The sequence below is a fragment of the Pholcus phalangioides genome, unplaced genomic scaffold (assembly GCF_987345545.1).
Source record: "Pholcus phalangioides strain wild (caught in Gottingen) unplaced genomic scaffold, Ppha-v1.0 ptg000014l_1, whole genome shotgun sequence".
NCBI lineage: Eukaryota > Metazoa > Arthropoda > Arachnida > Araneae > Pholcidae > Pholcus > Pholcus phalangioides.
Window position 1 is genome coordinate 18584716 of NW_028301607.1, and position 22262 is coordinate 18606977.

Here is a 22262-nt window from a genome sequence, read left to right on the forward strand (position 1 = left end):
AAAGTTCGTTTAAAACTTGAAAAATGCAACCAATAGGCGGATCAGTTAAGTTCTCTCGAATGTAACAGATGTGTTTATTGGTTACATTTTTCAAGTTTTAAAAAATAACTTTCATAAACCGTTTAGAGTGAAATCCCATCCTTAGATTAGTCTCACTTCTGAAACACAAAATTTCATTTCTTCAGTTTATAGACTGAATATCGAGTAAAATAAACTTGTAGTTATCGGGGGACCCACCAAAAATATTCAAGTGCTAGGGTCTTCAAACGACTTAATCCGGCCCTGCGTGAACACCGTACGTGACCAGACCAGAATTGAACGTTTCCGTCGCTGCCCAGCCTTTGCAGGCTGTCTGGCGACTTACAGATCACCAGTGGTGGTATGAGAAGGAAAAAGACAAGTTTGTGCATGTGTGTAAGGTATGTGTGTGTGTAGAGAATGAATGAGCCAGGAGAGTATTGTTTACAAATCTTCGCGAAATGAATGCTCATCGAGATAAAACACAACACATTCGAAGAACAAGGGGGAAATGTCTTAAGGGAAGTAGCTGATGATATGCTACCCAAAAACCCCAACATTATAAATATTTACATAATCGAGAGACACTAACCAGAGATGTTTGAGGTACTGTTGAACCGTCATCAGTCATATAACCATAACCAAGAACGTCAAAGAAAAAGTTATAATGAAGACATGACACATACCATCTCTGTATTGTAATAACATCAGTTTCAACACGACACGAACCCAATGCACCATTTTATGCAAGCGCAAATTATGAAAAAATGAGAAATTATTAATTGCGGAAAAAAAAACAAATGCCTCTGAATTGCGATCACAGCATCCGCAATATCAAACAAAACTGATATTAAATTGATAAATTGTTTTGAATAAAAAAAAAAAATCAAAATCATGAAAATGTTCTGAAAATTACATCAATTCGTCACCCAATCCACGCTCAGCAAGTTCATTGGCCTAGAGTGTACTGTGGGTATTCTAGGGTCATAACAGACAATTTCTCTAAGATGCGGGTGTTCAGAAGATCGTAGCCTGTCAAAATGAGCATTTGCAAGCTCCTTGATATAGTCCAAGATTAGTGGTAAGTCAAGATCTTTACGGATGTTTTTTCCTTTCACATACCAGGGGGCTCTGGTAAACTGACGAAGAATGATGTTCTGCTGTGTCTGTAAACGTTTCATATTTGCAAGACTGGCATGAGCCCACACTGGGGCAGCATATGTCAGAATAGGACGAATAATAGTTTTAAAAAGAATTACTTTATTCCCCAACGTTAGTCTGGCCTGTGGGAATGTGATTCTGGATAGCATCCCAACTGTTTGTGAGGCCTTATTTCTTACGTACATCACCTGAGGAGAAAATGAGAGCGACTTATCTAGTATGCAACCTAGATATTTGACTTGGAGTTTTCTTGTCAACACCGTATTGCCGATGTATATGGGAGTTCTTGGAAACTTGTACCGTCTTGTGAAGAGAATATATTGACATTTTTGATGATTCAACTTTATATCGTTGTCTTGGCACCAGTCCTCAACGTCTTCAGTTGATTCTTGTAAATTTTCAATACATTTTTTCCCTTTTTTGTGATTGGTCAACAGGATGGCATCGTCAGCAAGTAGACCAAGCATTCTGCGCTGAGGAGCTGGGAAGTCATTGATGTATAGCGCAAAGAGCAGTGGTCCCAAACAAGAACCCTGCGGGACAGACGCTCTTATTGGTCTAACAGTTGAGAGACAGTTGCCATTTTTGACTTGGAATCTTCGATTGGAAAGGTAACTGTTTAAAAAGATGATGAAATAGTCAGGCAAACCCAGGTCAATTAGTTTGGATAATAAGGTCGTGTGATTCGTTTTGTCGAAGGCCTTGCATATATCCAGACAGAGAGCACAGGCATGTTCCTTGTAGTTGAACGCAGTCATCACGAACTCGGTAACTGTGCAGCTGAGTAACGCAAGAATGCCGTCGCCTGAATCCGTGCTGCTCACTTCGAAGAATGCTGTTGAAGGACAGGAAAGCGTCAAGACGTGAAATATAGATACGTTCAAAGACTTTAGAAATATTACTGAGTAAGCTGATAGGTCTGAAGTTTTGAGAGAAAAGTGGGTCAGTTCCAGATTTATGAAGAGGTTTGACAATAGAAAGTTTCCAGACATTAGAAAAATAGCTTGTCTGAAGCATGCTATTAAATATATTAGTGAATGATTTGAGGATAGAAAGAGGAAGATTTTTAAGAGCGAGATTTGAAATTTCATCATGACCAGAAGCTTTTTTAGTTTTGAGTTTGTTAATCATGCCCCTGATTTCGTCAACATTGGTCAAACCGGCAGCACCCATTCCGCGCAAGGCATCCGAGCGAACTCTATCCAGGAATTCTTGAACTTTTCCATGATGAGCTGAAGCAATACTTCGATATTGCAGACTGTTTGGCATGAATTGCTTTTCATAGTTATCAGCAAACGTTTCAACAATCTCTTCATTTGTATACAACAGTTGACCTTGTTCGTTTGTAATTTTGTCCACCGCTGGAGATTTTCGTTTACAGATTTTCCACGCCTTCCAAAGTGAGCCATCGGATGCTGTGGCCTCCTCAATGAAGTGGGTGAATCTCTCATTGACATATTCAGTTGTTTCTTGTCTTATTTCCTTTTCTAGTCTGTTTAGAGTGGTTTTGTCAGACCGTCTTCTAAATCTTTGCCAGAGTTTTCGGACCCGGTTTTTTAGTCTGATTTTGTCCCGTAATTCTTCCGAAATGCCAAATCTGTTTTCTTTTGCCTTAATCTTCCTGGTAGAGGCTTGAATAGCTGTTTTAATTTGTTCAGTCACATCAACTACTGCATTTTCAATACAGTTCGTTGTCAATTCCGCTGAGTTCAGCACTGGTAATGTTTCCAGCGTAGAGCGGAAGATTTCCCAGTTGGTAACCAGTTGATATGGAATATCCTTTGGTCTAGTTATATCGATGGTGAAAATAATAGGGTTGTGAGTTGAATTAAGTTTGGCAGTTGTTTCGAAAAAGATGTTGTGCCTAAAGTTTTTGGAGATTCCATAGTCCAGAACATCGGGTCGATAAAATCGACTAGTAGGATAATTGGTTGGAATGTTCGATGAATGAATGCACAAGCAATTATTCCTACAAAATCTTCCTAGAACTCTACCTTGTCTATTTGTGGAATGGCTGAAGAATGTAGGGCTTTTACAGTTCCAGTCGCCAGCAATTAGTACCGGATTGTTGATATTAACGAGATAGTTTAGGAGATTGATATCAACATGGTTATTAGGTGGTTTGTAAATTGCACAAATGGTTATTGGTGATCTGTTGATGAAGATGTTTACTGCTAAAGCTTCCATTTCAGTCGAAGAAGGAATCGAAAATTTTTGGTGAGGAATGTCCTTTTTAACGAACACCGCAATTCCACCACCCCTTCCATGTAGACGGTCTTCACGTAAACAGATAAAATTAGAGATATTGGAAGGATGAGAAGGTTTTAAAAAACGTTCACAAACCAGTGCTACATCAATTTGTAGGTCATAGAGTAACTGTTTGAATTCTTGTAGTTACACCGTACGTGGATAACGTTGTTTATGAAAAGTATTTTTTTTAAAGTTTAAAAAAATTAACAGTTAAAAAATTTAAAAAAATAACAAATATTTAAAATATTTCAGATATTTATATTTTTAAATAATTTTGAAAATTTAAAAAGAAAAAAATTAAAATTTTTAAATTAAATTTAAAAGTTATTAAAGTATGTAGTCAATTAAATATTCGTAATGGCTTATAATTTTGGTCCCGTCAGTGGCCGTTGTTGACAAGTTTTTTGTATAAAATTGTGAAATATGGACAAAAGGCAGTTGAAGTTGCTATATCTCCATCTCAGAAGGAAACGGAGGGATAGACGTATGTAGGTACATTATATTAATGAGCAGGGACCATCATATGGTGTTTTTAAGGGTATTTATGGCAAATAATTAAAAAAATTCCGTGAAAAATCACCTTCAAAAAGTAGCCAAAGATGCGGACGAATTCGCTCCGCATCCGCATCGTCTGAATAGCTCCGAATAAACCTATTGTCAAAACTTCTATGTGCGGATGCGGGGCCCGCACTTAGGTTTTGACACATGCGGACGACGTCCGGACCCGCATGAACATTTCCTAGGTGCGGAGATTTTTCGGCTCGTCTGAAAGGCGCAGTATATTTCAATTGTTAAAACTTCTTCCGGACCCGCATCCGCTCCTTGTGAAAGGGCCCTTAGATCATATTATTTTGAAATTTCACGACCGAAGTCGAGACCAAGCTACTCAAGTAGCCAAAGCAAGAGGTGAATACTTGAATGAACGAATGTGTGAATGAATGCAATTAGTGAGATCGAGAGATGCGCTTTTATACATCGAAAACCGGCTTTAACTTTAGGACCATTCGTCCACCGGCAACACTCCGTCTCTCGATAAAAATTCAATAATTCACAAAAATAATTTGCATACAAAGTCAAAAAATATTTCAATTTTTCTTAGTGGCAACGCTAAACGTAATCGAGCGAGCTGGCCAGGCTCTCCGATCACGATCACGCCTGATACGTCAAACACAGAAAAAAACAAAATAATTATTCCAGCCGAAGTCTGCAGCCAACCGCCGAAACAGGTAAGTAAAAAAAGCAACATTACAACGAGACGATGTGATATCTCCCCCGGGAGAATCCCCAAACAATAATAACTAAGCGTAACGGAGAAGGATGTTATCCTGTTCCGTTACAACAGGAGAAATATAAGTTCCGTAGCAGAGAAGTTGGACGTCACGAGTAGAATGTTTGAGGTTGCAGCGAAGGAAAAAAGTTTGTTGGGGCATTTCTCTGGTAGACATAATCGATATGATTATTCCAATAGAGATCAGCCGAGATTATGAATCCCAGATATTTAAATTTTGAAACTTGGGATATGATTATTGACCGAGTATGAAAATTCGAGGGGAAGAGTTTTATGTGCAGCTCTCATGAAAACTGTTTTAGATAGGTTAATAGGCATGTGCCAACATGAGCACCAATCTGAGATGGAAACAAGATTATGTTTTAGAATTTCTTGATCAGATCTGTCATTAATTGTGTGGAAGATTACACAATCAGCTGCAAAAAATCTAGTGGTGCAGTTGAGGGTTTCAGGGAGGTCATTTATATATATTAAGAACAGTCAAGGCGAGAGAACCGCTCCTTGAGGAGTACCTGAATTTACAGTGGAAAAGGGTGAATCATGATCTTTAAAATGAACGAATTGTTTACGATTTTTCTAACCATTTGAGCAATTGTACATCAAGACCAAGATTTGAAAGTTTAAGGAGGAGTCTATTGTGTGGGACTTGATCATAGGCTTTAGAGAGATCCAAGAAGATGATATCGGTTTGTACCTTCCCGTCAATGGCTTCGGAAAGGTCATGGATGAAAAGGGTCAGTTGGGATGCAGTAGAAAGGGATCGTCTGAAGCTGTGTTGGTTGGGAAAGAAAAAATGAAATGGAGTTTAAATGAGCATGGATTTCCTTTGCTATAACATGTTTGAAAATCTTACAACAGGATGAAATAGGCCTAATAGGTATTGTTCTGAAGTTAAGGGGGTCAGAGAGGGGACCAGTTTTGTGAATGGAAATAATTTTATTGATTTTTCAATCGGTTGGGAGTATGGCGGTATTTAGTGAGACGTTAAATAAGATTAGAAGATAGTCAGAAATTTCTTTCACTCCATATTTGAGAATGGAGTTTGGTATGTCATCGGGGCCTACAGAATGGGGGTTTCAGTTTTTTTAGTAACTTCTTTAGTAAAAAGGACCAGATTTGAGTTATGGACGGAATCGACGAATGAGTATTGTGGTGAAGTGGGGGGAAAAAAAGAAAAACAGAGAGAGAGAAAAAACTCAGCAGAAATTCAAATTGAATTCAGTAGCAATATCTGAAGGAGATGATGACGTTTTTATTTGAGATTTTGAGATAAGTGGGTCCAGCAGATTTAGGTCTGAGGAAGTTCCAAAATTTGGTAGGATTTGTTTTAAAGTAATTTGATAAGGAGTGGGATAGGTACTTGGACTTTTGTGTAGAGATGAGGTTCTTGAGACTCCGAGTGTAGGTAGAAATTGAGGATTTGAGTGAATTGGATTTGTTGAATTTACTTTTGAAGGCAGCATGCCAGATTTTCCTGTTAAGGTGAATGTCTCTGTTGATCCAAGGACTGTGGAGAAACTTGGCAGGAACTATTTTTGTCGGGACTGGAGCTACGCATTTGTCTATAGTAAGTTTGAAAATTGACCAAAGGATATGAATATCATTGGAGAGGGATATCGATAGAAAATCATTGATATTGGAGCGAAGAATAGACTGCATTAAAGAATAATTGGCTTTGTTAAAATTACATGCTTGAAATTGATGTCAGAATAATTGACTTTAACGCAAAAAATATCGTTTTAATGAACGAAGTCTAACTTAATGTAAAATAACCGTTACTGTAATAAAGCCTTTTGAAGTGATACAAAACAACTGGTTTGTTTGTTTCCTGCTTGTTGTCTGCCTTTAACTGGATAATTCGAACCGGGCACGTAACCCCAATAAGGGATGTTACAAATTGGGGGCTCGACCGATTCTTAAAGGTTAAATTGCAGACAACAAGTTCGTAATTTCACTTCGATTTGCTTTAAAAAAAAAATTTTTTTTTGAATCATGGGCAGTAATTTCCAAAGTACACCCCAGCGTTCGGGTGATCATGTGACCATTCAAATGGAACCAGAGCTGAATGTGTCTCAGCCTAGTGTATCGGTTCCAAATTTATCTCAACCGAATATGTCATTTACATATCCTTTTAACGAGACATGTGATATTGCCTCCGGCACTACCTCTTAATACTCGTAACGCATTAATCCCCTTAGCTCAACGTATTACAGGTAGCCTGGTTTTTTCGGGTAATGGAGTAGACAAGACGTTTTTGCTAAAATTCGAGTTATTTTAATTTGTAGTGTTCCAAATCAAATTGAACTGGTAGTAAGTACATTCGAAGGTCGTGCACAAGCATGGTGGCAAAACATAGGAAGACATGAATGGGAAAAATGGGGGCCACCATAAGTCTTGGGTGAATTTCAAAAATTTACTTTTACAGACATTTTCTAAGTATCATACTCGAGTGGAATTAGCTCGCGCCTTGTTTTCCAAAAAGTATACATCGGGATCGTATTTGGATTTTGTATTACATAAATTGGATCTCTTTCAATCATTCGATCTATCGGTTCCAGAGTCGGATAAAATTGAATTGATAATTTCACAATTTCCTTATAGTGACCTATATTGAGGTCAGGAAACCCTAAAGCAGTTACTTATTCTCCTTGATCAATATGCGACATCACGTAATTTTCAATCAAATTCCCAATCGAATAGTTCACGAGAAAATTCGACTAGACAAAGACCAATCAGCTCTAGAAATTCAAATTTCCAGGTTACGTGTTATGGCTGTGGCCAAACCGGACATATTCGCCGATTTTGTCTGCAAAATCGTGGGCAAGGAAACGGGCCCTCGGATACATAAGAGGGGGTAATGTATCCGTGGATCACAAATCCTCTAAATTAAATTTACAGGAGTGAATTCGTAAGAAGGAATAGTTATGAAGACAGAAATCAATAAATTATATATTGTGATCTGAACAACCTTCGAAGGTGTAAGTATCCAGAATTTGAATTTGGTTTGAGGTGACGATAAGATTGAGGGTGGAGCTGGAGTGAACAGTAGTTCTTGTTGGTACTAAAATGTTTTGGACATGATCAAATTTATGGAAAATGTCCAAGACTTTATTGTTGATTCAGTGGTTGCCAGACACTGATTTCAGATATTTCCAGTCGATTCCTAGGAGGTTCCAGTCTCCATAGATAAGAAGAGAATTTTAAGGAAACTTTCAAGGATTGATTCGAGTTTGACAAACAAGTGAAAATCGGAAGCTGGCGGTAAATATATCGAAAATAAGGCCAGTGAGAAACTGGTTGGCGCCATTCGGCCCCAATGATTTCTAGGTCAGAATCTAAAGGAATTTTAGTAAGGGGGATAGAATTATTGAAAATTAAATACAACACCCTCTCCCCGAGAGTTTGTCTTTTCGAAAAGCATTGAAACCAGGAGGTAAAATTTCACAATTAAAGATCGTATTGTCTAACCATGATTCTGTAACCGGAAGGAAGTGGGGATTATGACTCAGCAAGATTGATTCCAGAAAATCAACTTTATTTCTTCAACTTCTAATGTTAATGGTTCCCAACTTGAAGACTTTATTTTTCAATTTTGGGATTCGGTGAATGATGTGAGTGTTCTGGGAGAGGGGTGGCCTAAAGGGGGTGCTGTTATGGTTTGAGAGGAGTGGGAAGGTGAAGGAGGGTTACTACTAGATTGGGTGTGGAAGATGGGGACAATATCGTTGGTAGTGAGAGCCCAAACTTATTCACAGTTATTGATAAGAGCAAAATTATGATAAAGTTTGACCTTCACGCCCCATCATGAAATTTTTGAGAAGCGTTCCAGATTTTCCCACGAAGCTTGTGTGTTTCGGATGAGAAGTCTTCCAAGATTGATGTTACTATTTTTTAACTTAAAGGCATTTTTTTAGAATGTCATTTTAATTTTGAATTTGTTAAATTTGATGATGGAGAGTCTGTACCAGAGGGACCTTTTAGGGCCTATTCTGTGACAACGAGCTATATCACTAGGTAAAATGTTTAAGATGGTCGGAGCAGCATTGAATGATTTTGGATTCCAGGGTGGAGGGGGGGGACTCAAAATCAACTTCTTCGGGGATGTTACGAAATATCAGGTTGTCCCGGTCGGAACGGTCTTCCAAATCGGAAATTTTGTTGGTGAGGGAGGATTGTAGTTCGAACAGATTTGAGGAGAAATCATATACTTGATTTTGGAGTTCCTCTATGGGAAAAGTTTCTCCTCAACTGCACTAAGACGCTCGCATAATCCATTAAGCTGATGACTGAGTCTTGTTTTTGGGTGAGAAGGGTGAGTTGGTTTAGAATAGTTACTTGGGTATCTTGAATATTACAAAGAATGGATGAATCGGAGGAATTATCTGATGGTCTGGTAGTTATAGGCGGAAAATTTGATCTGTTTTCTCCAGTCAATAAAAGCAAGAGAGTATATAGGATATGCAGGTAACACGAAAGTGGTGCTGAATGGAACAAATTCGAATTGAAGATTGTATGGGACTGAAAGGAATTTTTCAATGAACAATATACTAAAGAGGAGGTCGATGGGGAGGAACAAATATAAGTGCATTGTACAAAAAAGATTCAAATGCCAGATCAAGACAAAAATTAACCAATTGATGTAAATTAAAAAACAGTGTAAAGTAAAAATGTGAAAAGAACTAACACCTGTAGAAATAAAATGAATATAACATCGTATTTGAAAGAATATCGATCCCGTATCTTGACTGTCCATGGAGAACGTTGAATTTATGCCAGCAGTGATACACCCACTTCTTGATCAATAATGAAAATCAGGTGGCACCAGGAGATGGGGAACTGTCAACCACATTGCAATTAATGATTTTTTCAAAGCAGAAATTGTATTCTGAATTTTATTTGTGGGAGGTGTATGTGGACCATTTGGTTTATTAATTTTTCATTTGCTTAGTTTGAGGGTTCAACAAGTAGAGTAGAAGTCATTAAAAACTTCTGTCTGAATGGAAAAAATAATTTTGTATTTACTTCATGGTCTTGAACAGTAACTAGCACACACATTTGTCATTCAAAATTATAGTCCACATTTTGTGTATAGGTGAAACAACAATTTGCATTACAAAGCAGTTGGATACATAGGCCTATTTTAGGTTTGCTGATGCTGCCCAATAGCATTCAATTGTCTTTTCTATTTGTAAGGCATGAAGAGACATAAATAATATTTATAATGTTCAGCAAAGAGCAGGAAATGAGTGCTTTATTTGTCAAACGATTACACTGGTAAATTACAATATTTAGTTACAGTAGAATGTGGACAAATCCCTTTAAAAAAGGGGGATGGACAATGCAGTTGCCATCTTTTTTTGGAAACCATTCCGTTCACCTTGCCTTTACATCTTATCTTGTAATTTACAGGGTTCGTACGGTGCTTAAAAACTCCTTAAAAAGTCATTAATTTTCGTTTCCTTTTTAAGGGCCCTTAAAAACTCAAAATCCTTCCAGCTGTTTCTAAAAAAAAGTCCTTTTCCCCGCTCTCGATTTTATCCCCGAAAATCGGATTGTGGTAACTGCAGCTCTTTATTCAAATTATCGGGCTTTTCATCGTGAAACCCCGATCATATCCTTGATCGTACAGCTGAAGATGGTTTACTCTAGTCCAGTGATTCTCAACAACCGACCGAGGTTTCCGTTTTCAAAAAAAGAAAGTCTCCACTGCAAGCAGCAGAAATTACTATGGTCGATCGTCATTGCGTCAAATCCCGATCTTTCGTGGGAAAAAAAATTCATTTCATGATTAAGAGTTAGTCCGCCGAATTATGAGTTAGTTTGTAAATTTCGCCAAATAACGAGTGTTCAGGGGTGGGAAGTGACTAAGTCCATTTCGGAGCAGCCTTGGAGCAGCAAAATTCAGGATTCGGAGCAGTTTTGGAGCAGCAAATTCGGGATTTGGAGCAGCAAAATATGGGATTCGGAGCAGATATTTATAAATTGGAGCAGTGAAATTAACAAGAATATTTTCGTCAACCCTCAACCCTTTTCAAAATAAAACTGCACTGTCTTTTGTTATCAAACATCTTTTCATCAGCTTGATTTTTGTTTTTGGTGTTTTGGTTTTGTTTGTTTGGCTTTTGACAGCTTGTTTGAAAGAGCGGCTGTCATAAAATTTTTTGCACCCGTCTATTTAAGATGATTTTTGCTTACTGAGGGCACTATTTGCTGCCTTGAACAGCAGCACTTCAAATGAGCTAGAAAAATTTTATAAGTTTTTAATTTTTTTATACTTGGAAAGAAATTGTTGCAAAATGGAAGAGAATTTCGGAAGAATCAACTCGATGTTTGGCGATTCAGCACTCATTATTTGGCGAGATTGGCGATTTAACGCTCGTTATTCGGCAACATTGGCGATATTCGGCAAAGTTTCTAAACTAACATTCGTAATTCGGCAGACATGCGCTTTTTACTTCCGGAATGAAATTTTTTTTTCACGAAACATCGGGATTTAACACAATGACAATCGACTACGGTAATTTCTGCTGCTTCCAGTGACGACTTTTTTTTTTAAACGGAAACACTCAAATTTGCACTTTAAAGCTGAAAGGCATTGCAAACCATCTTCAGTTCCACGATCAAGGACAACATCGGGGTTTTGCGATGGAAAGCCCGATCAGGGGCCGATAGTCTAAGGCGATAGTTTAAGTATAGTGGAATAAAACACGCTTTTCTCGTAAAGAAACTTTTCGTGGCTAGCAGGAACAAAAAATTTTTAGCGTCCTTTCCGATATTCCGGGCATACTGAAGCGAAATTCGCTATTTGGCGCAGAAAAATGCGAAAATACGCTATTGGAGCAGGATGGCGCAAGATATTAATTTTGGCGCAGTGCGGTGCAATTGGCGCACCCCTGAGTGTTAAATCGCTAAACGCGTTGAATGTCCTGAAATTTGCTCTCTCATTTTGCAACAATTTCTTTCTGAGTGAATATAACTCTGTTATGAGTAATATTTTTGACCGAAACTTCAAAGTTTTAGAATACTTTGGTAACAACAGAAAAGTATGTATGTAGATTGATTATTTTATGAATTCTTGTGATGCTGGGTAACAAATCAAAAGTTGTCATTTCTGAACCACTTCTACGTCTGTATTTTTGAGAAGAGGGGGGAAAATTTGGCAAACAAAAAATAAATTTGCATATGTGCCCCCGCCCCTTTTTATTGCTGTAAAAGTTATGAAGTTTGCCATGATTCCTTAAAAACTGCTTGAAACTCCTTAAAAACCCCTTAATTTTTATTTAAGAAATTTTGTATGAACCCTGATTTACACATTTTGCACTGTGCTTATGAAAGTGGTCTCGAAGGAGCATCATTCTTGATAAACATACATGGATTCATAATTTGCTGTGCGTTTAGAGAGTTGGCAGACTCTACACTTTAGAAGACTCAAAAAAAGAATGTAATATATATTGTGAGGAGAGACAGAAAAGGTTTATCTGTGGTTGCTAGTACATTGTTTCGGCCAAAAATTGTTTTCGTAACTGTCATTTCTGTTACTTTGCTTTGTCTTGAGTCAATCTTCCAGGATAAAAAAAAAATTAATTTTGAAATTTTTCAAAAAACTTTTTTGGGATTTTTTATCATGCTATGATTTATATATATATATATATTTGTCTAAGGCAGGGGTACCCTCCACTGTCCTATTTTTTTTTCCTGCTTTTTCTGATTTTTTGAGTGGGAGCCCTGCATCTCACTGATCTAATAACATAACTCCAGTCATAATTTTAAACACTAACAATATTTGATTGTTCATTCGAAAAGTTGAGTACAAAAAACATTGTTTCTCTGGAGCACACGCACATCATAATTATAAGAAAACCCGTCGACACTTGTCACCAGAAGCAGCCCCATGTATCTTTTTCTCTTCCTCTGTGCCCCCAACAACTAGAATTCACTCTCCCTGCAGTTTATTTTTTCCCGATCAGTTCTTTCTTGCACTTTAGGCCCCTTTACATGGCACAATTAAATAGAATTTTCAGTCAAAAAATATCAATAAAAAATGAGCTCTTCTTTCAAACTAATATAATGCATCCAGTGCCGTCTTAACGCATGGGCCTACCCGGGCACCTCAGAAAAATGAGAAGTAGGGCCTCAGAAAAATCACTTGGCACAGGGGCCCATGATGCTCTTAAGATGGCCCTGAATGCATCTGTATAGTATTTATCTTTTTTGTATTCATACATGCATACATTCCCATTGTGAGGAAAGACAGAATATATGTATAGGTCATTCTCACAAAATTGGGCAAAAGTTATAAAAAATATGTCGACAAAAATATTTGAAAAAATTCTTAGGGTCACTTCTTTACCTGCTAATAAATGAAATATAGTCAGCAATGAAGTTTGTTAAAAATTTAAAAACCAAATAATTTACCTCGAGCTGTGCAGATGCTACACTGCTCAAAACAATTACGAGAGCAAAAAAATGAAGAAAACCATGCGAGACAGCCACGTATTGGCATACAATGGATAGTACACGCGGATCAATGCGCAATACAGAAAAAAGACGTAAAAAAATTGGAATTAAGCTTTAATTCTTTGAAAATATGGAAAAAACGTGAAAAGATGATTTAGGGCAACAATTTGGTTACATGTAAACGATAAAAAAAAGTACTGTTTAGACATGATGCATGAGTTTTAATAGGGCGTGTGGTCTCCTCGAACAGCTAAGACTGCTGCACACCTGTTTGCCATGGATGCGATGAGGTTATCTATCAGACTTTGGGGAATACTGTTCCACTCCTCAAGAAGTGCAATCTGCAAGTCTCGGACAGTAACAGGCGGCCTTGGTCGCGCTGCAATGCGTCGTCCGAGCATGTCCCAAACATGCTCGATTGGATTCAGGTCAGGAGAGCACGCTGGCCATTCCATACGCTGTATTGTTTCAGCTTCAAGCATGTTCTCCACCAGACGAGCTCTATGCGGTCGGGCATTATCATCCTGGAAAATAAAGGAATCTCCAATGGCTCCAGCGTAAGGGATGACATGAGGTCGCAGTATCTCGTCTGCATACCTTCGGGCCGTCAAAGTGCCATTCCGAATGATATGCAGGTCCCTACGTCCGCCTATGCTGATTCCACCCCATACCATCCAACCAGCTCGTCTGTATTGTGACCTTTCACGAACGAATGCGGGGTTATTTCGAGTGCCCCTGTCCCTCCATACCAGAACACGTCGGGTGTCACACTCCAGACTGAATCGGGACTCGTCTGTAAACAGCACTTGGCTCCAATCACGTTGCTCCCAATCTCGATGTTCAGCAGCCCATCATCTTCGGGCCGCACGGTGGTGTGGGGTCAACGGAATGCAGACCATTGGCCTACGTGCATAGATCCCTCCCTCATGAAGCCGATTACGTACTGTTGTTTGGCTGGACACCCTTCGTCCTGTTGCCAAGAGCAACCGTCTTTGCAGCTGTGTAGCATTCTGTTCTTTTTCGACGGGCTGTTAACCGTATATACCGGTCATCAGTTGCTGTAGTGGCGCGTGGCCGACCTTGCCCTGGTCGACGTCTAACATTTCCTGTTTCTTGGAATCGGTTCCACAGCCTTGCAACAACACTTCTGGCGACTCCAACAGCGTCCGCGACACTACGTTGTGTTTGCCCGCATTCCAGTCTGCCTATAACACGCCATGCCATGGATTCCGGTAAATCACGTTGTTGAGACATCCTCAAGCCACCTTGTCTCAAAAAAAAAATACTGCGCAATCGAACTTCACAGTTACGGCAGTAAAACAGACGTTTCTGCAACATCCCGATTTCTGCCCTTATTTCCTTTTTCTGGTTTTTGACGTCATGTACTTTGATTTGCATATGAAGTTTTCTTCTTCCGTTTCCTGCTAGGCTTTAAATTATGGATGATTCATTTTATGTTACTTATCGGTATACATCTTTGCGTAATTTTGTTAAAACCATGTGCTCCCCTAATTGTTTTGAGCAGTGTATTTTAATCATGGTTCACCTTGCTTCACTCTAATATGAGAAAGAGTCTGAAAAACCTCAGAAGAACAAAACCGCAAATCAATTTTAGAATACCATTGCTTGCTCACCAACAGTTAATGCCTCTTCCATTCAGAATTGAAGAAAATGGGATGCGCAAACAACACTCAATGCTCTTATGGTGAAATTGCCTCAGGAAAAAAACAGCAATGTTCCCGAAATAAAAAAACCTGAATGTAGAGAAAAGCTTCAGTCCCACGAAAGTGGGCTGGAGCACTCTTGGTAAGTTAATTAAAGTTAAAATAAAAGTCTAAAGATAATAGAAGTCTTTGCTGAACATAACCGCAAAAACCACAGCCGGCGTGAACCCCGGCGTGAAGCAATCCCTACTTGTTCGGTTATTCACAAAGGAAGACGCTCGTTCCGCTGCCTTTGTATTGAAAGCCATAAAAATTATTGCTTCCCGAGGCGACCGCGAATCCTGACAAAGACTTTTATTATCTTACCAATAGTGCTCCAGCCCACTCTCGTGGGACCCTCGCAAAAGAAAACCTTTCACCCCCGGTTCCAAGCAAAGTAATAAAACTGACCAGACAACAATTCATTAAAAGCAAGACGGGACTTATTATTTGTTCTTTTTATTATCTTCCATTTTTAGAGGTTCTGTTTAAGGCTGCCGGCACACTACGGTTCGGCTGGCGCGGTTGATCTTATCAGCAACCGTGGAATTTCGCGTGAAACACACACTGCTGTTAGCAACCGGGGTTTTTTTATTTTTTAATGTCACGTGACATCTCGGGATTGGCTAAATTATTTTCGCCAAGCTGAAGTTGGCTCCAGTTAGCATGCGAATTCGTGCTCATAAGCTGCATTGCAGTAAAACCCCCTCTTAACGGATACTCCCTCTTTTACTCCCCTACAGTTGTATAATATATAAAAGTATGAATTTCAAACCTCTTTTTAACGGTCACCCATTTTACATGTATTTAATTTTTTTGTCCTGTCCGTGTTCACAAAAAGGAGGGGTTTTACTGTATATACTAATAAAAATATTCATGTAATGGAATTTAATTTTCTGTAACAATATTTGCCGTTTGAAATAAATTCAAAGTTGAAGAAAGACAGCCTACAAGTTGGCCCATTTTTTATGCTTTTACGATTCGTGACCAAATCGCACAAATTTTTTTATATATCATGACTGGAATCATCATAATTTATTTAAATAACATATATTATAAAAAACTATTTAAATAACATATTTTTGTCGTATAAAACTGGTCTTTTTTCAACCGCGCTTATGATTTTTTCGGAATAACTATCGCTTTAATGTAATTTTTTTTTTAATTTATTCAATCACACATGATACAGTATAACGCTATATAATAATACTAAGAACATCCATTAACGGAGGATTAGTAAATTCGTTGGATGAACACGAAGAACCGTGGTAACGAGAAACGTCATAAAAACTTCTTCGTTTATTATTTCTCCCGATCAGTTATCAGATGATTTTGTCCAGATGATGCGATGACACGAAGGGAACGTAATGTCCTTATACGAAATTATTTACATGCTTCACACTAAATCCGTTTCCAGACACAGATTTATGGCTTCGCCACGTGCTGGCTATTCGAATTGCTCTGCCCCCATTCACGTTATAATTTAAAGTTCTTGACCACGAATTACTCAAATTTGCCGCCCCTCTGAACTTGCTACCCCGGCCCGCTCAACACCCTGTACATACGGCATCAGGGCCGCAACTAGAGACGAGCAGGTGGGACTGGTGCCAGGGTCGTCTGTCTTAACAGTTTTATGGGCCCCCCCCCCCGGGCCAAGTGGTTTTTAGGAGGCCCTACATGGTAAATCCTTGAAAATTTCAATCTTATCTCATTTTTGGGATGCCCCTCTTCTCTTGAAGCACCCGGGCCGTGCTCGGGTGGGCCCATGCGTTAAGACGGCACTGACTGATGCCCCCGAACTCCGAGCCAGACAGGAGCGCAAATGTTAACCCTTCATCTCTCCTTCAATATTGAAAGGGTGCGCCAAAATGCGTGCTTGCCCCGGCTGACCACGCATGTCGTTGTGGCCCTGTTCATCAGTATGTATGTTGCAAGGTTTAAGGTACATACAGGGCCGCAGCTGGATACTTTTTTAACTGGAGCTAGCAAGCTTTTGGCGTCCCCGTATAAGGAAAGGTTAGAAGGAGTGGTGTTAAAGGGGCAATTCGGCGCCCCCTCTAGTTCAGCACTCGATACAGTGGACCCGCTCTCCCTAGTTGCGACTTTGTGTGTGTATGTAAATTAAAAACTGTTTGAAAAGAACGGTAGGTGTGAAAATTGTTTTAGTGCACTCTTCGATATTACCCGCATACAACGTTTTGCCTAGATCAGCGGTTCTCAATCTTTTTTGACCCACGGTGCCCTTTCCAGTATATAATTTCTATGGCGGAGCCCCGTAGGCCTATTTTTTATTTATTCATCAAAGTTACTGATTTATTTTTATTCAAAAATATTAATAATTATTTTTTTCAAATTTACTGGTTCTTTTTTTATTTTCCTCGAGGGAAGCCCTTGGGAGTTCACACGGAGCACCGGTTGAGAACATCTGGCCTAGATGGGTTTTTTTTCATTGCAAAAACAACAGATAGACAGCCACATTCATATACGATGCAAAAATAAATACCAAAAAGACAGAATAATGAAAGCAATACACACAATGCAGCTCTTAGGGACATATTTCATCCCCGGTTCATACATAGGCTTTTAATAAATGTTTCAAAAGTTTGATATGGAGAATTTGCAAATATAAAAATATATTCCTTCAGATGTCTGATTATTTTTACTTCTAATTTTTTATGAATTTATTATAAATGTTATCACAAAAAATGAGTAACTTTGCCTGGTTTTAATTTATACAAAAATTGCCACGTTTTTAAGACAAATAAATTACACTGGTCGAATGGTCAATTAATTTTTCAACCGACTCTTGATACATGGATTTATCAAGTACAACAATTTGGCCACCTTTGTCAGCTTGAGTGATGAAAATATTGTTGTTTCTTTTTAAGTTCTCGAATGGCAGAGATCTCAGATTTCTCAAATGGTGAAGAAATGGTTTTTCGATTGGCCGAAACTGAAGAGGAAACCAAGTGCCGAAGAGATTCTTTCTGATCAGGAGAAATTTTACTGTTGAGGAACGACCGTTCGATGGGCACAAGAAGTTTTGTAGGACAAAAATGAGGCCTAGGTGATGCGAAATTAAGTCCGTATTCAAGTACTTTCAAATGGGCACCAGACAATGTTTCACTCGAAAGATTGACAACTTTTGGAGCATTCGAGAAGTCAGAAAATTTATGAGAACTTTTTTTCGAAGAACTTTTTGCAAGAAGCTGAGTGAACTTATTATCCAAAATTTCTTGATGTTGGCGATACACGTGAAGTGCCTGGTGGAACGATCTTGCGTCAAGCTGGGCGAAATCATCACGAGAATGTGCGACCAGTGTAATTTATTTGTCTTAAAAACGTGGCAATTTTTGTATAAATTATTATAAATGGTTGGGCCCCCGGTAATTTGTACTCTTTTGGAAGAGGTAAGTAATTGGTTTTTTGCTAAAACGTTATAATCGGGATCCAATGCATTTCATTCAAGTGTTCTAAAATATACATCTCGGTTTTAGCGTAATCACGTTAGTTTATGAATGTCATTATAACCGAGTTTCAATGTATGCTCATGTAGGAAAGCAAAAAAATTTCACTAGTTAGAAAAATTTAATTTTTTCTTCATTGGCTTTTTTTATTGTTATCAGTGCAAAAGCGCCAAACAAAGAATTAGTTTCCGTCGCATGGAACTTCACCATACAGTTCCTCGAATTTGTCTTCTCCTCTCATTTTTTTATGGCAGCCTGAGAAGGAGAGCAATTCCTTTGTCCAGTGCATCCGAAATCGCATCACCCTCCTTGTCAAACCACTTAATAGACAATGGAAGAGAGCAACCGCAGGTCCAGCCGAACCGTCATCAGGGAGCGCAAGCCTTTGCAATACATGATGGCAGCTTTCCGGTTACCCCAACCGTCCCAAAAAATGTGGATTTTCTCGGTTGAAAAAACCGCGCTCAGCGGTTGCAGTTGTATCTGTGCGTTGACAGAATAAAACTATAGATGATGCCTTCCCCCCGAACCTCAACCGCGCCGTAGTCAGGTCCCAGCCTAAGTTGTGGAAAAATGTGGCGGTGCCTGTTGTGGATATTGTGAAAAGTGACATCACTTAATTGTGTGCGCACAAGCGTCCTCCTTTCTCAGTTTTCGAATCTGGGGACCCTATTTTAGGATAAAAAGTTATTTTAAATTTGAAAAATGGGCCGAGGACAGCTAGGAGAATGACATTTCCTTAACAAATGAAAAAATTAAATACACAGTGGTGGCATTTTGGAAACTGGAATATAAATACAGTGTGTTATATCAAATATATTTAATGTGAACTGCTGGGAACAAAATTTATTCCAATTTCATGAATGACCCATATAGTATTGTATTTTTAATTATTTTTTTCATCCTAAGTTTATTCTATTCATGTAAATTATTTTTAGATTGAGAACTGGGACAATCAGCGAGAAAATGGCACTTTTGCTGGTAAAATTTAGCTCTGAATCTAAGCAGAAAGTGAAGTTTCAGCCTGTCTTTGTATTTGGTTAGGATAGATTATGTAATTCTTGAAGCTTAATAAATTTTTTTAGAATTAAATGCCTTTTTTTCCTTTGTACTTTTCACTTTTTTTTATCATAGTTGGCTTCAGTAGCAGAAATGCCTCTTGGTTTTTGCTAAACTCTCATTATTAACACTAGAAAGATCAAGTCGGTCATTTTTGACTATTTTTTAACTTCTTGCTGTTTTCATAATAAACCAGATTTTTTAGGTGGTTGAAATTTCACGATTTTACTTATATTTACTGGACAACTTACTGTAATTAATAAATAACATTAATTGGCTGAGATAATTTTAGTTTCACCTAGAAGGACCATTACAGCTCAATTTGACTGGTAATATTATAGACATTTTCATATTGCATGGACACACGGGTGGAATGAAAGAGGCCAAAAAAACTTTCAAATTTTTCCATTTTCTGACCCACCAAATGGTTCAATTCCACCAAGTATAGTTCAATTTTGCCAAAATTGCAGTTAACATCAGTAACCTACAAACTAACTTCTGAAGGACGAGGAGGTCAAAAAGGCAGAAGAGGAACTCTTTTGTTTTCAGAACAGGACAGAAAGAATTAAGGTTCAACTGGACAGGCTTCTCTTGGATGAAGTGAGCGTGGGCTCAAACAGAATCATCTGCGAAGGCTCAAGGCAGGCAAGGGCTACAAATGAAACTTCCTGAGCTCCAGTTAGCCAAATTTTCTGGTTCATTCGAAGAGTGGGATACATTCAAGTGCAATTTTACTGCTATCATCTGCAACAATGATGGACTTTCGGGTGGACAAACTGCTTTACCTACGATCATCACTAGGAGAGGCGAAACATGTAGAAACGCCAGATGACACCTACTTATCATTGATATAGGCCTTAGAAATGAGATACAAAACAAACGATTCGTGGTAAACAGCCACATCAATGCTATTATAAGTTTCCGGTTAGAATGAGAATCCGCAAGGGATCTTAGAACGTGCGTCTAGAGCCTGCTAGAACTCCTTAATATACTTTTGTATTTAAGATTAATTACTTGATCGTCATAACACGAACTGTTACGAATTCAACCTGTTGTTTACCAATAATTTCGTGATTAATCATAATTTCGTGAAACGTGGTTTATTTCCCATAGTAAATCCGTACCCGGAAATTCCTCGTTTCTCCCACAAATTGAATTTTCCATACACTTTTGCCAAGCATTTTTAGCGCGCGGGGAATTCTGTTAGGTTGCTATGCCAGATTTACCGACGCGATTTTTTTTCCCCTCTGTTTGGCGGTCATTTCCGAAGCGACGATTTCGTGCAGCAACCCTTCGGCGAGGACCAGAATGCCTGATGGTTCCGCTCGTATATGAAGGCGTCTTAGAGCCTGCGGTAGACCCAAAACCAGCAACCAATCAAAAAGCAGCATTTTATGACGTCAGTAAATAAGGAGTGGAGAAGGTTTTTTCCTCTCATCTTCACTAGAGCTTGCTCGCAGGATATGATCTTGGTTATTTGGCACGATTGTTGATTGACGCCAACATACTTGGCGACGTTTAATGATAGATATGCTTAATTTTACAAATGTTTTATAACCGCAATTAGTACAGTGGTTAGAGCGTAAGGCCGGCGTTACACTATAAAAGTTTGATAAAATTTTCTTTTATAAAACTTGGCAAAGATCTTTTATAAATTTTGTATTCAATTTTTTTTTTAATTATTTTATAAAGGAAATGGACCACATTACACTATATAAAAGATTTATATGAAATTGTTTTTGCAAAAGTTTTCGTCCGTTTGTCAGTCTTCGTGAGGCTGGTATTACACTATAAAACTTTGATAAAAATTCTTTCATAAAACTTGAAAAAATGTAACCAATAAACACATCTGTTACATTCGAGCGAACTTAACTGATTCGCCTATTGGTTGCATTTTTGAAGTTTTATAAACGAACTTTTATCAAACTTTTATAGTGTAATCCCGGCCTTAGTCTTGTGCTGTTGCTGGTAGTAGTTATGGATGAAGAAATTTTTTTACCATTTGCTATAGGAAATTTATCATTTGCAACCTCTGTAATGGCCTCGGTTTTAAAAAACATGAAACTTATGTGGATGATTGTATTGGATGGAGTAATTTGCGGAAGAAGCTAATTATTTTGATGCATTACATCTTTAGCCAGGAACGTAATTTAATGAATAATGAATATGTCAGTTTATGAAGAAGTTGAGAAATACAACGCTCAGAGTAAAAGTTTAGCGACTAAATTGCCCGTGTTTCATCATATTAATAGTTTCATCATATTGCGTCTTATATGTAACGGTGAAATCCCAAAGACTCGGGTTTTACCAAAGCAAGTTGGTGAAAGTCCAAAAAACGCTTGTAAACGTTTTCATTTCGGATTTTTACCAAGTCAAAGTCCGTTTTAAATGAATCAGTTGATCATCACGAACTTATTAGTTCCTGATGATGATTAGTTTATGAATAATAATTCATTAATTATAAGCAAATAATGAATTAACAAACGAAATAACCACCATGATGAGTTTTGGATGCTATTTAAGTAATTGATGCTCATAATTAATTTACTCCTACCAGTCAAAGCCCGTTTTAATTAATTTAACATCATTAACTCAATCGTTCCCCCAACCATCTTGATTAATTAATAATTGTTTAATAATTATAATTACTAGTGTGAATGATACTTATTGATGAATTAATAGTAATAAGTATTGAAATAAAACTTATTTCGTCATGAGATGGCGCGCGGGGGGGTGCTGAGCATGGGCGGAGATACGGGGGGGCATTGCCCCCCAGCATCAAAGATGAAGTCGACTGATCTAATCCATATATGTATAGATGAATTGGCACATCATCATCATCGTGCCCCCAGACTTCCA

At 38.2% G+C, this 22262-nt stretch overlaps 1 protein-coding gene across 2 annotated transcripts in view; it reads left to right on the forward strand.

Annotated features, from left to right (window-relative positions):
- COX6B (Cytochrome c oxidase subunit 6B) overlaps positions 1 to 19436 on the forward strand; it is a 113390-nt gene extending 93954 nt beyond the window's left edge. For both annotated transcript variants that reach the window (XM_089241839.1, XM_089241840.1), the window contains exon 4: positions 19283 to 19436. In XM_089241839.1, coding sequence (XP_089097965.1) covers positions 19283 to 19336 — 54 coding nt within the window. In that variant the 3' untranslated portion in view covers positions 19337 to 19436. The remainder of the gene's footprint in view (positions 1 to 19282) is intronic.
- The last annotated feature ends 2826 nt before the right edge of the window (positions 19437 to 22262 follow it).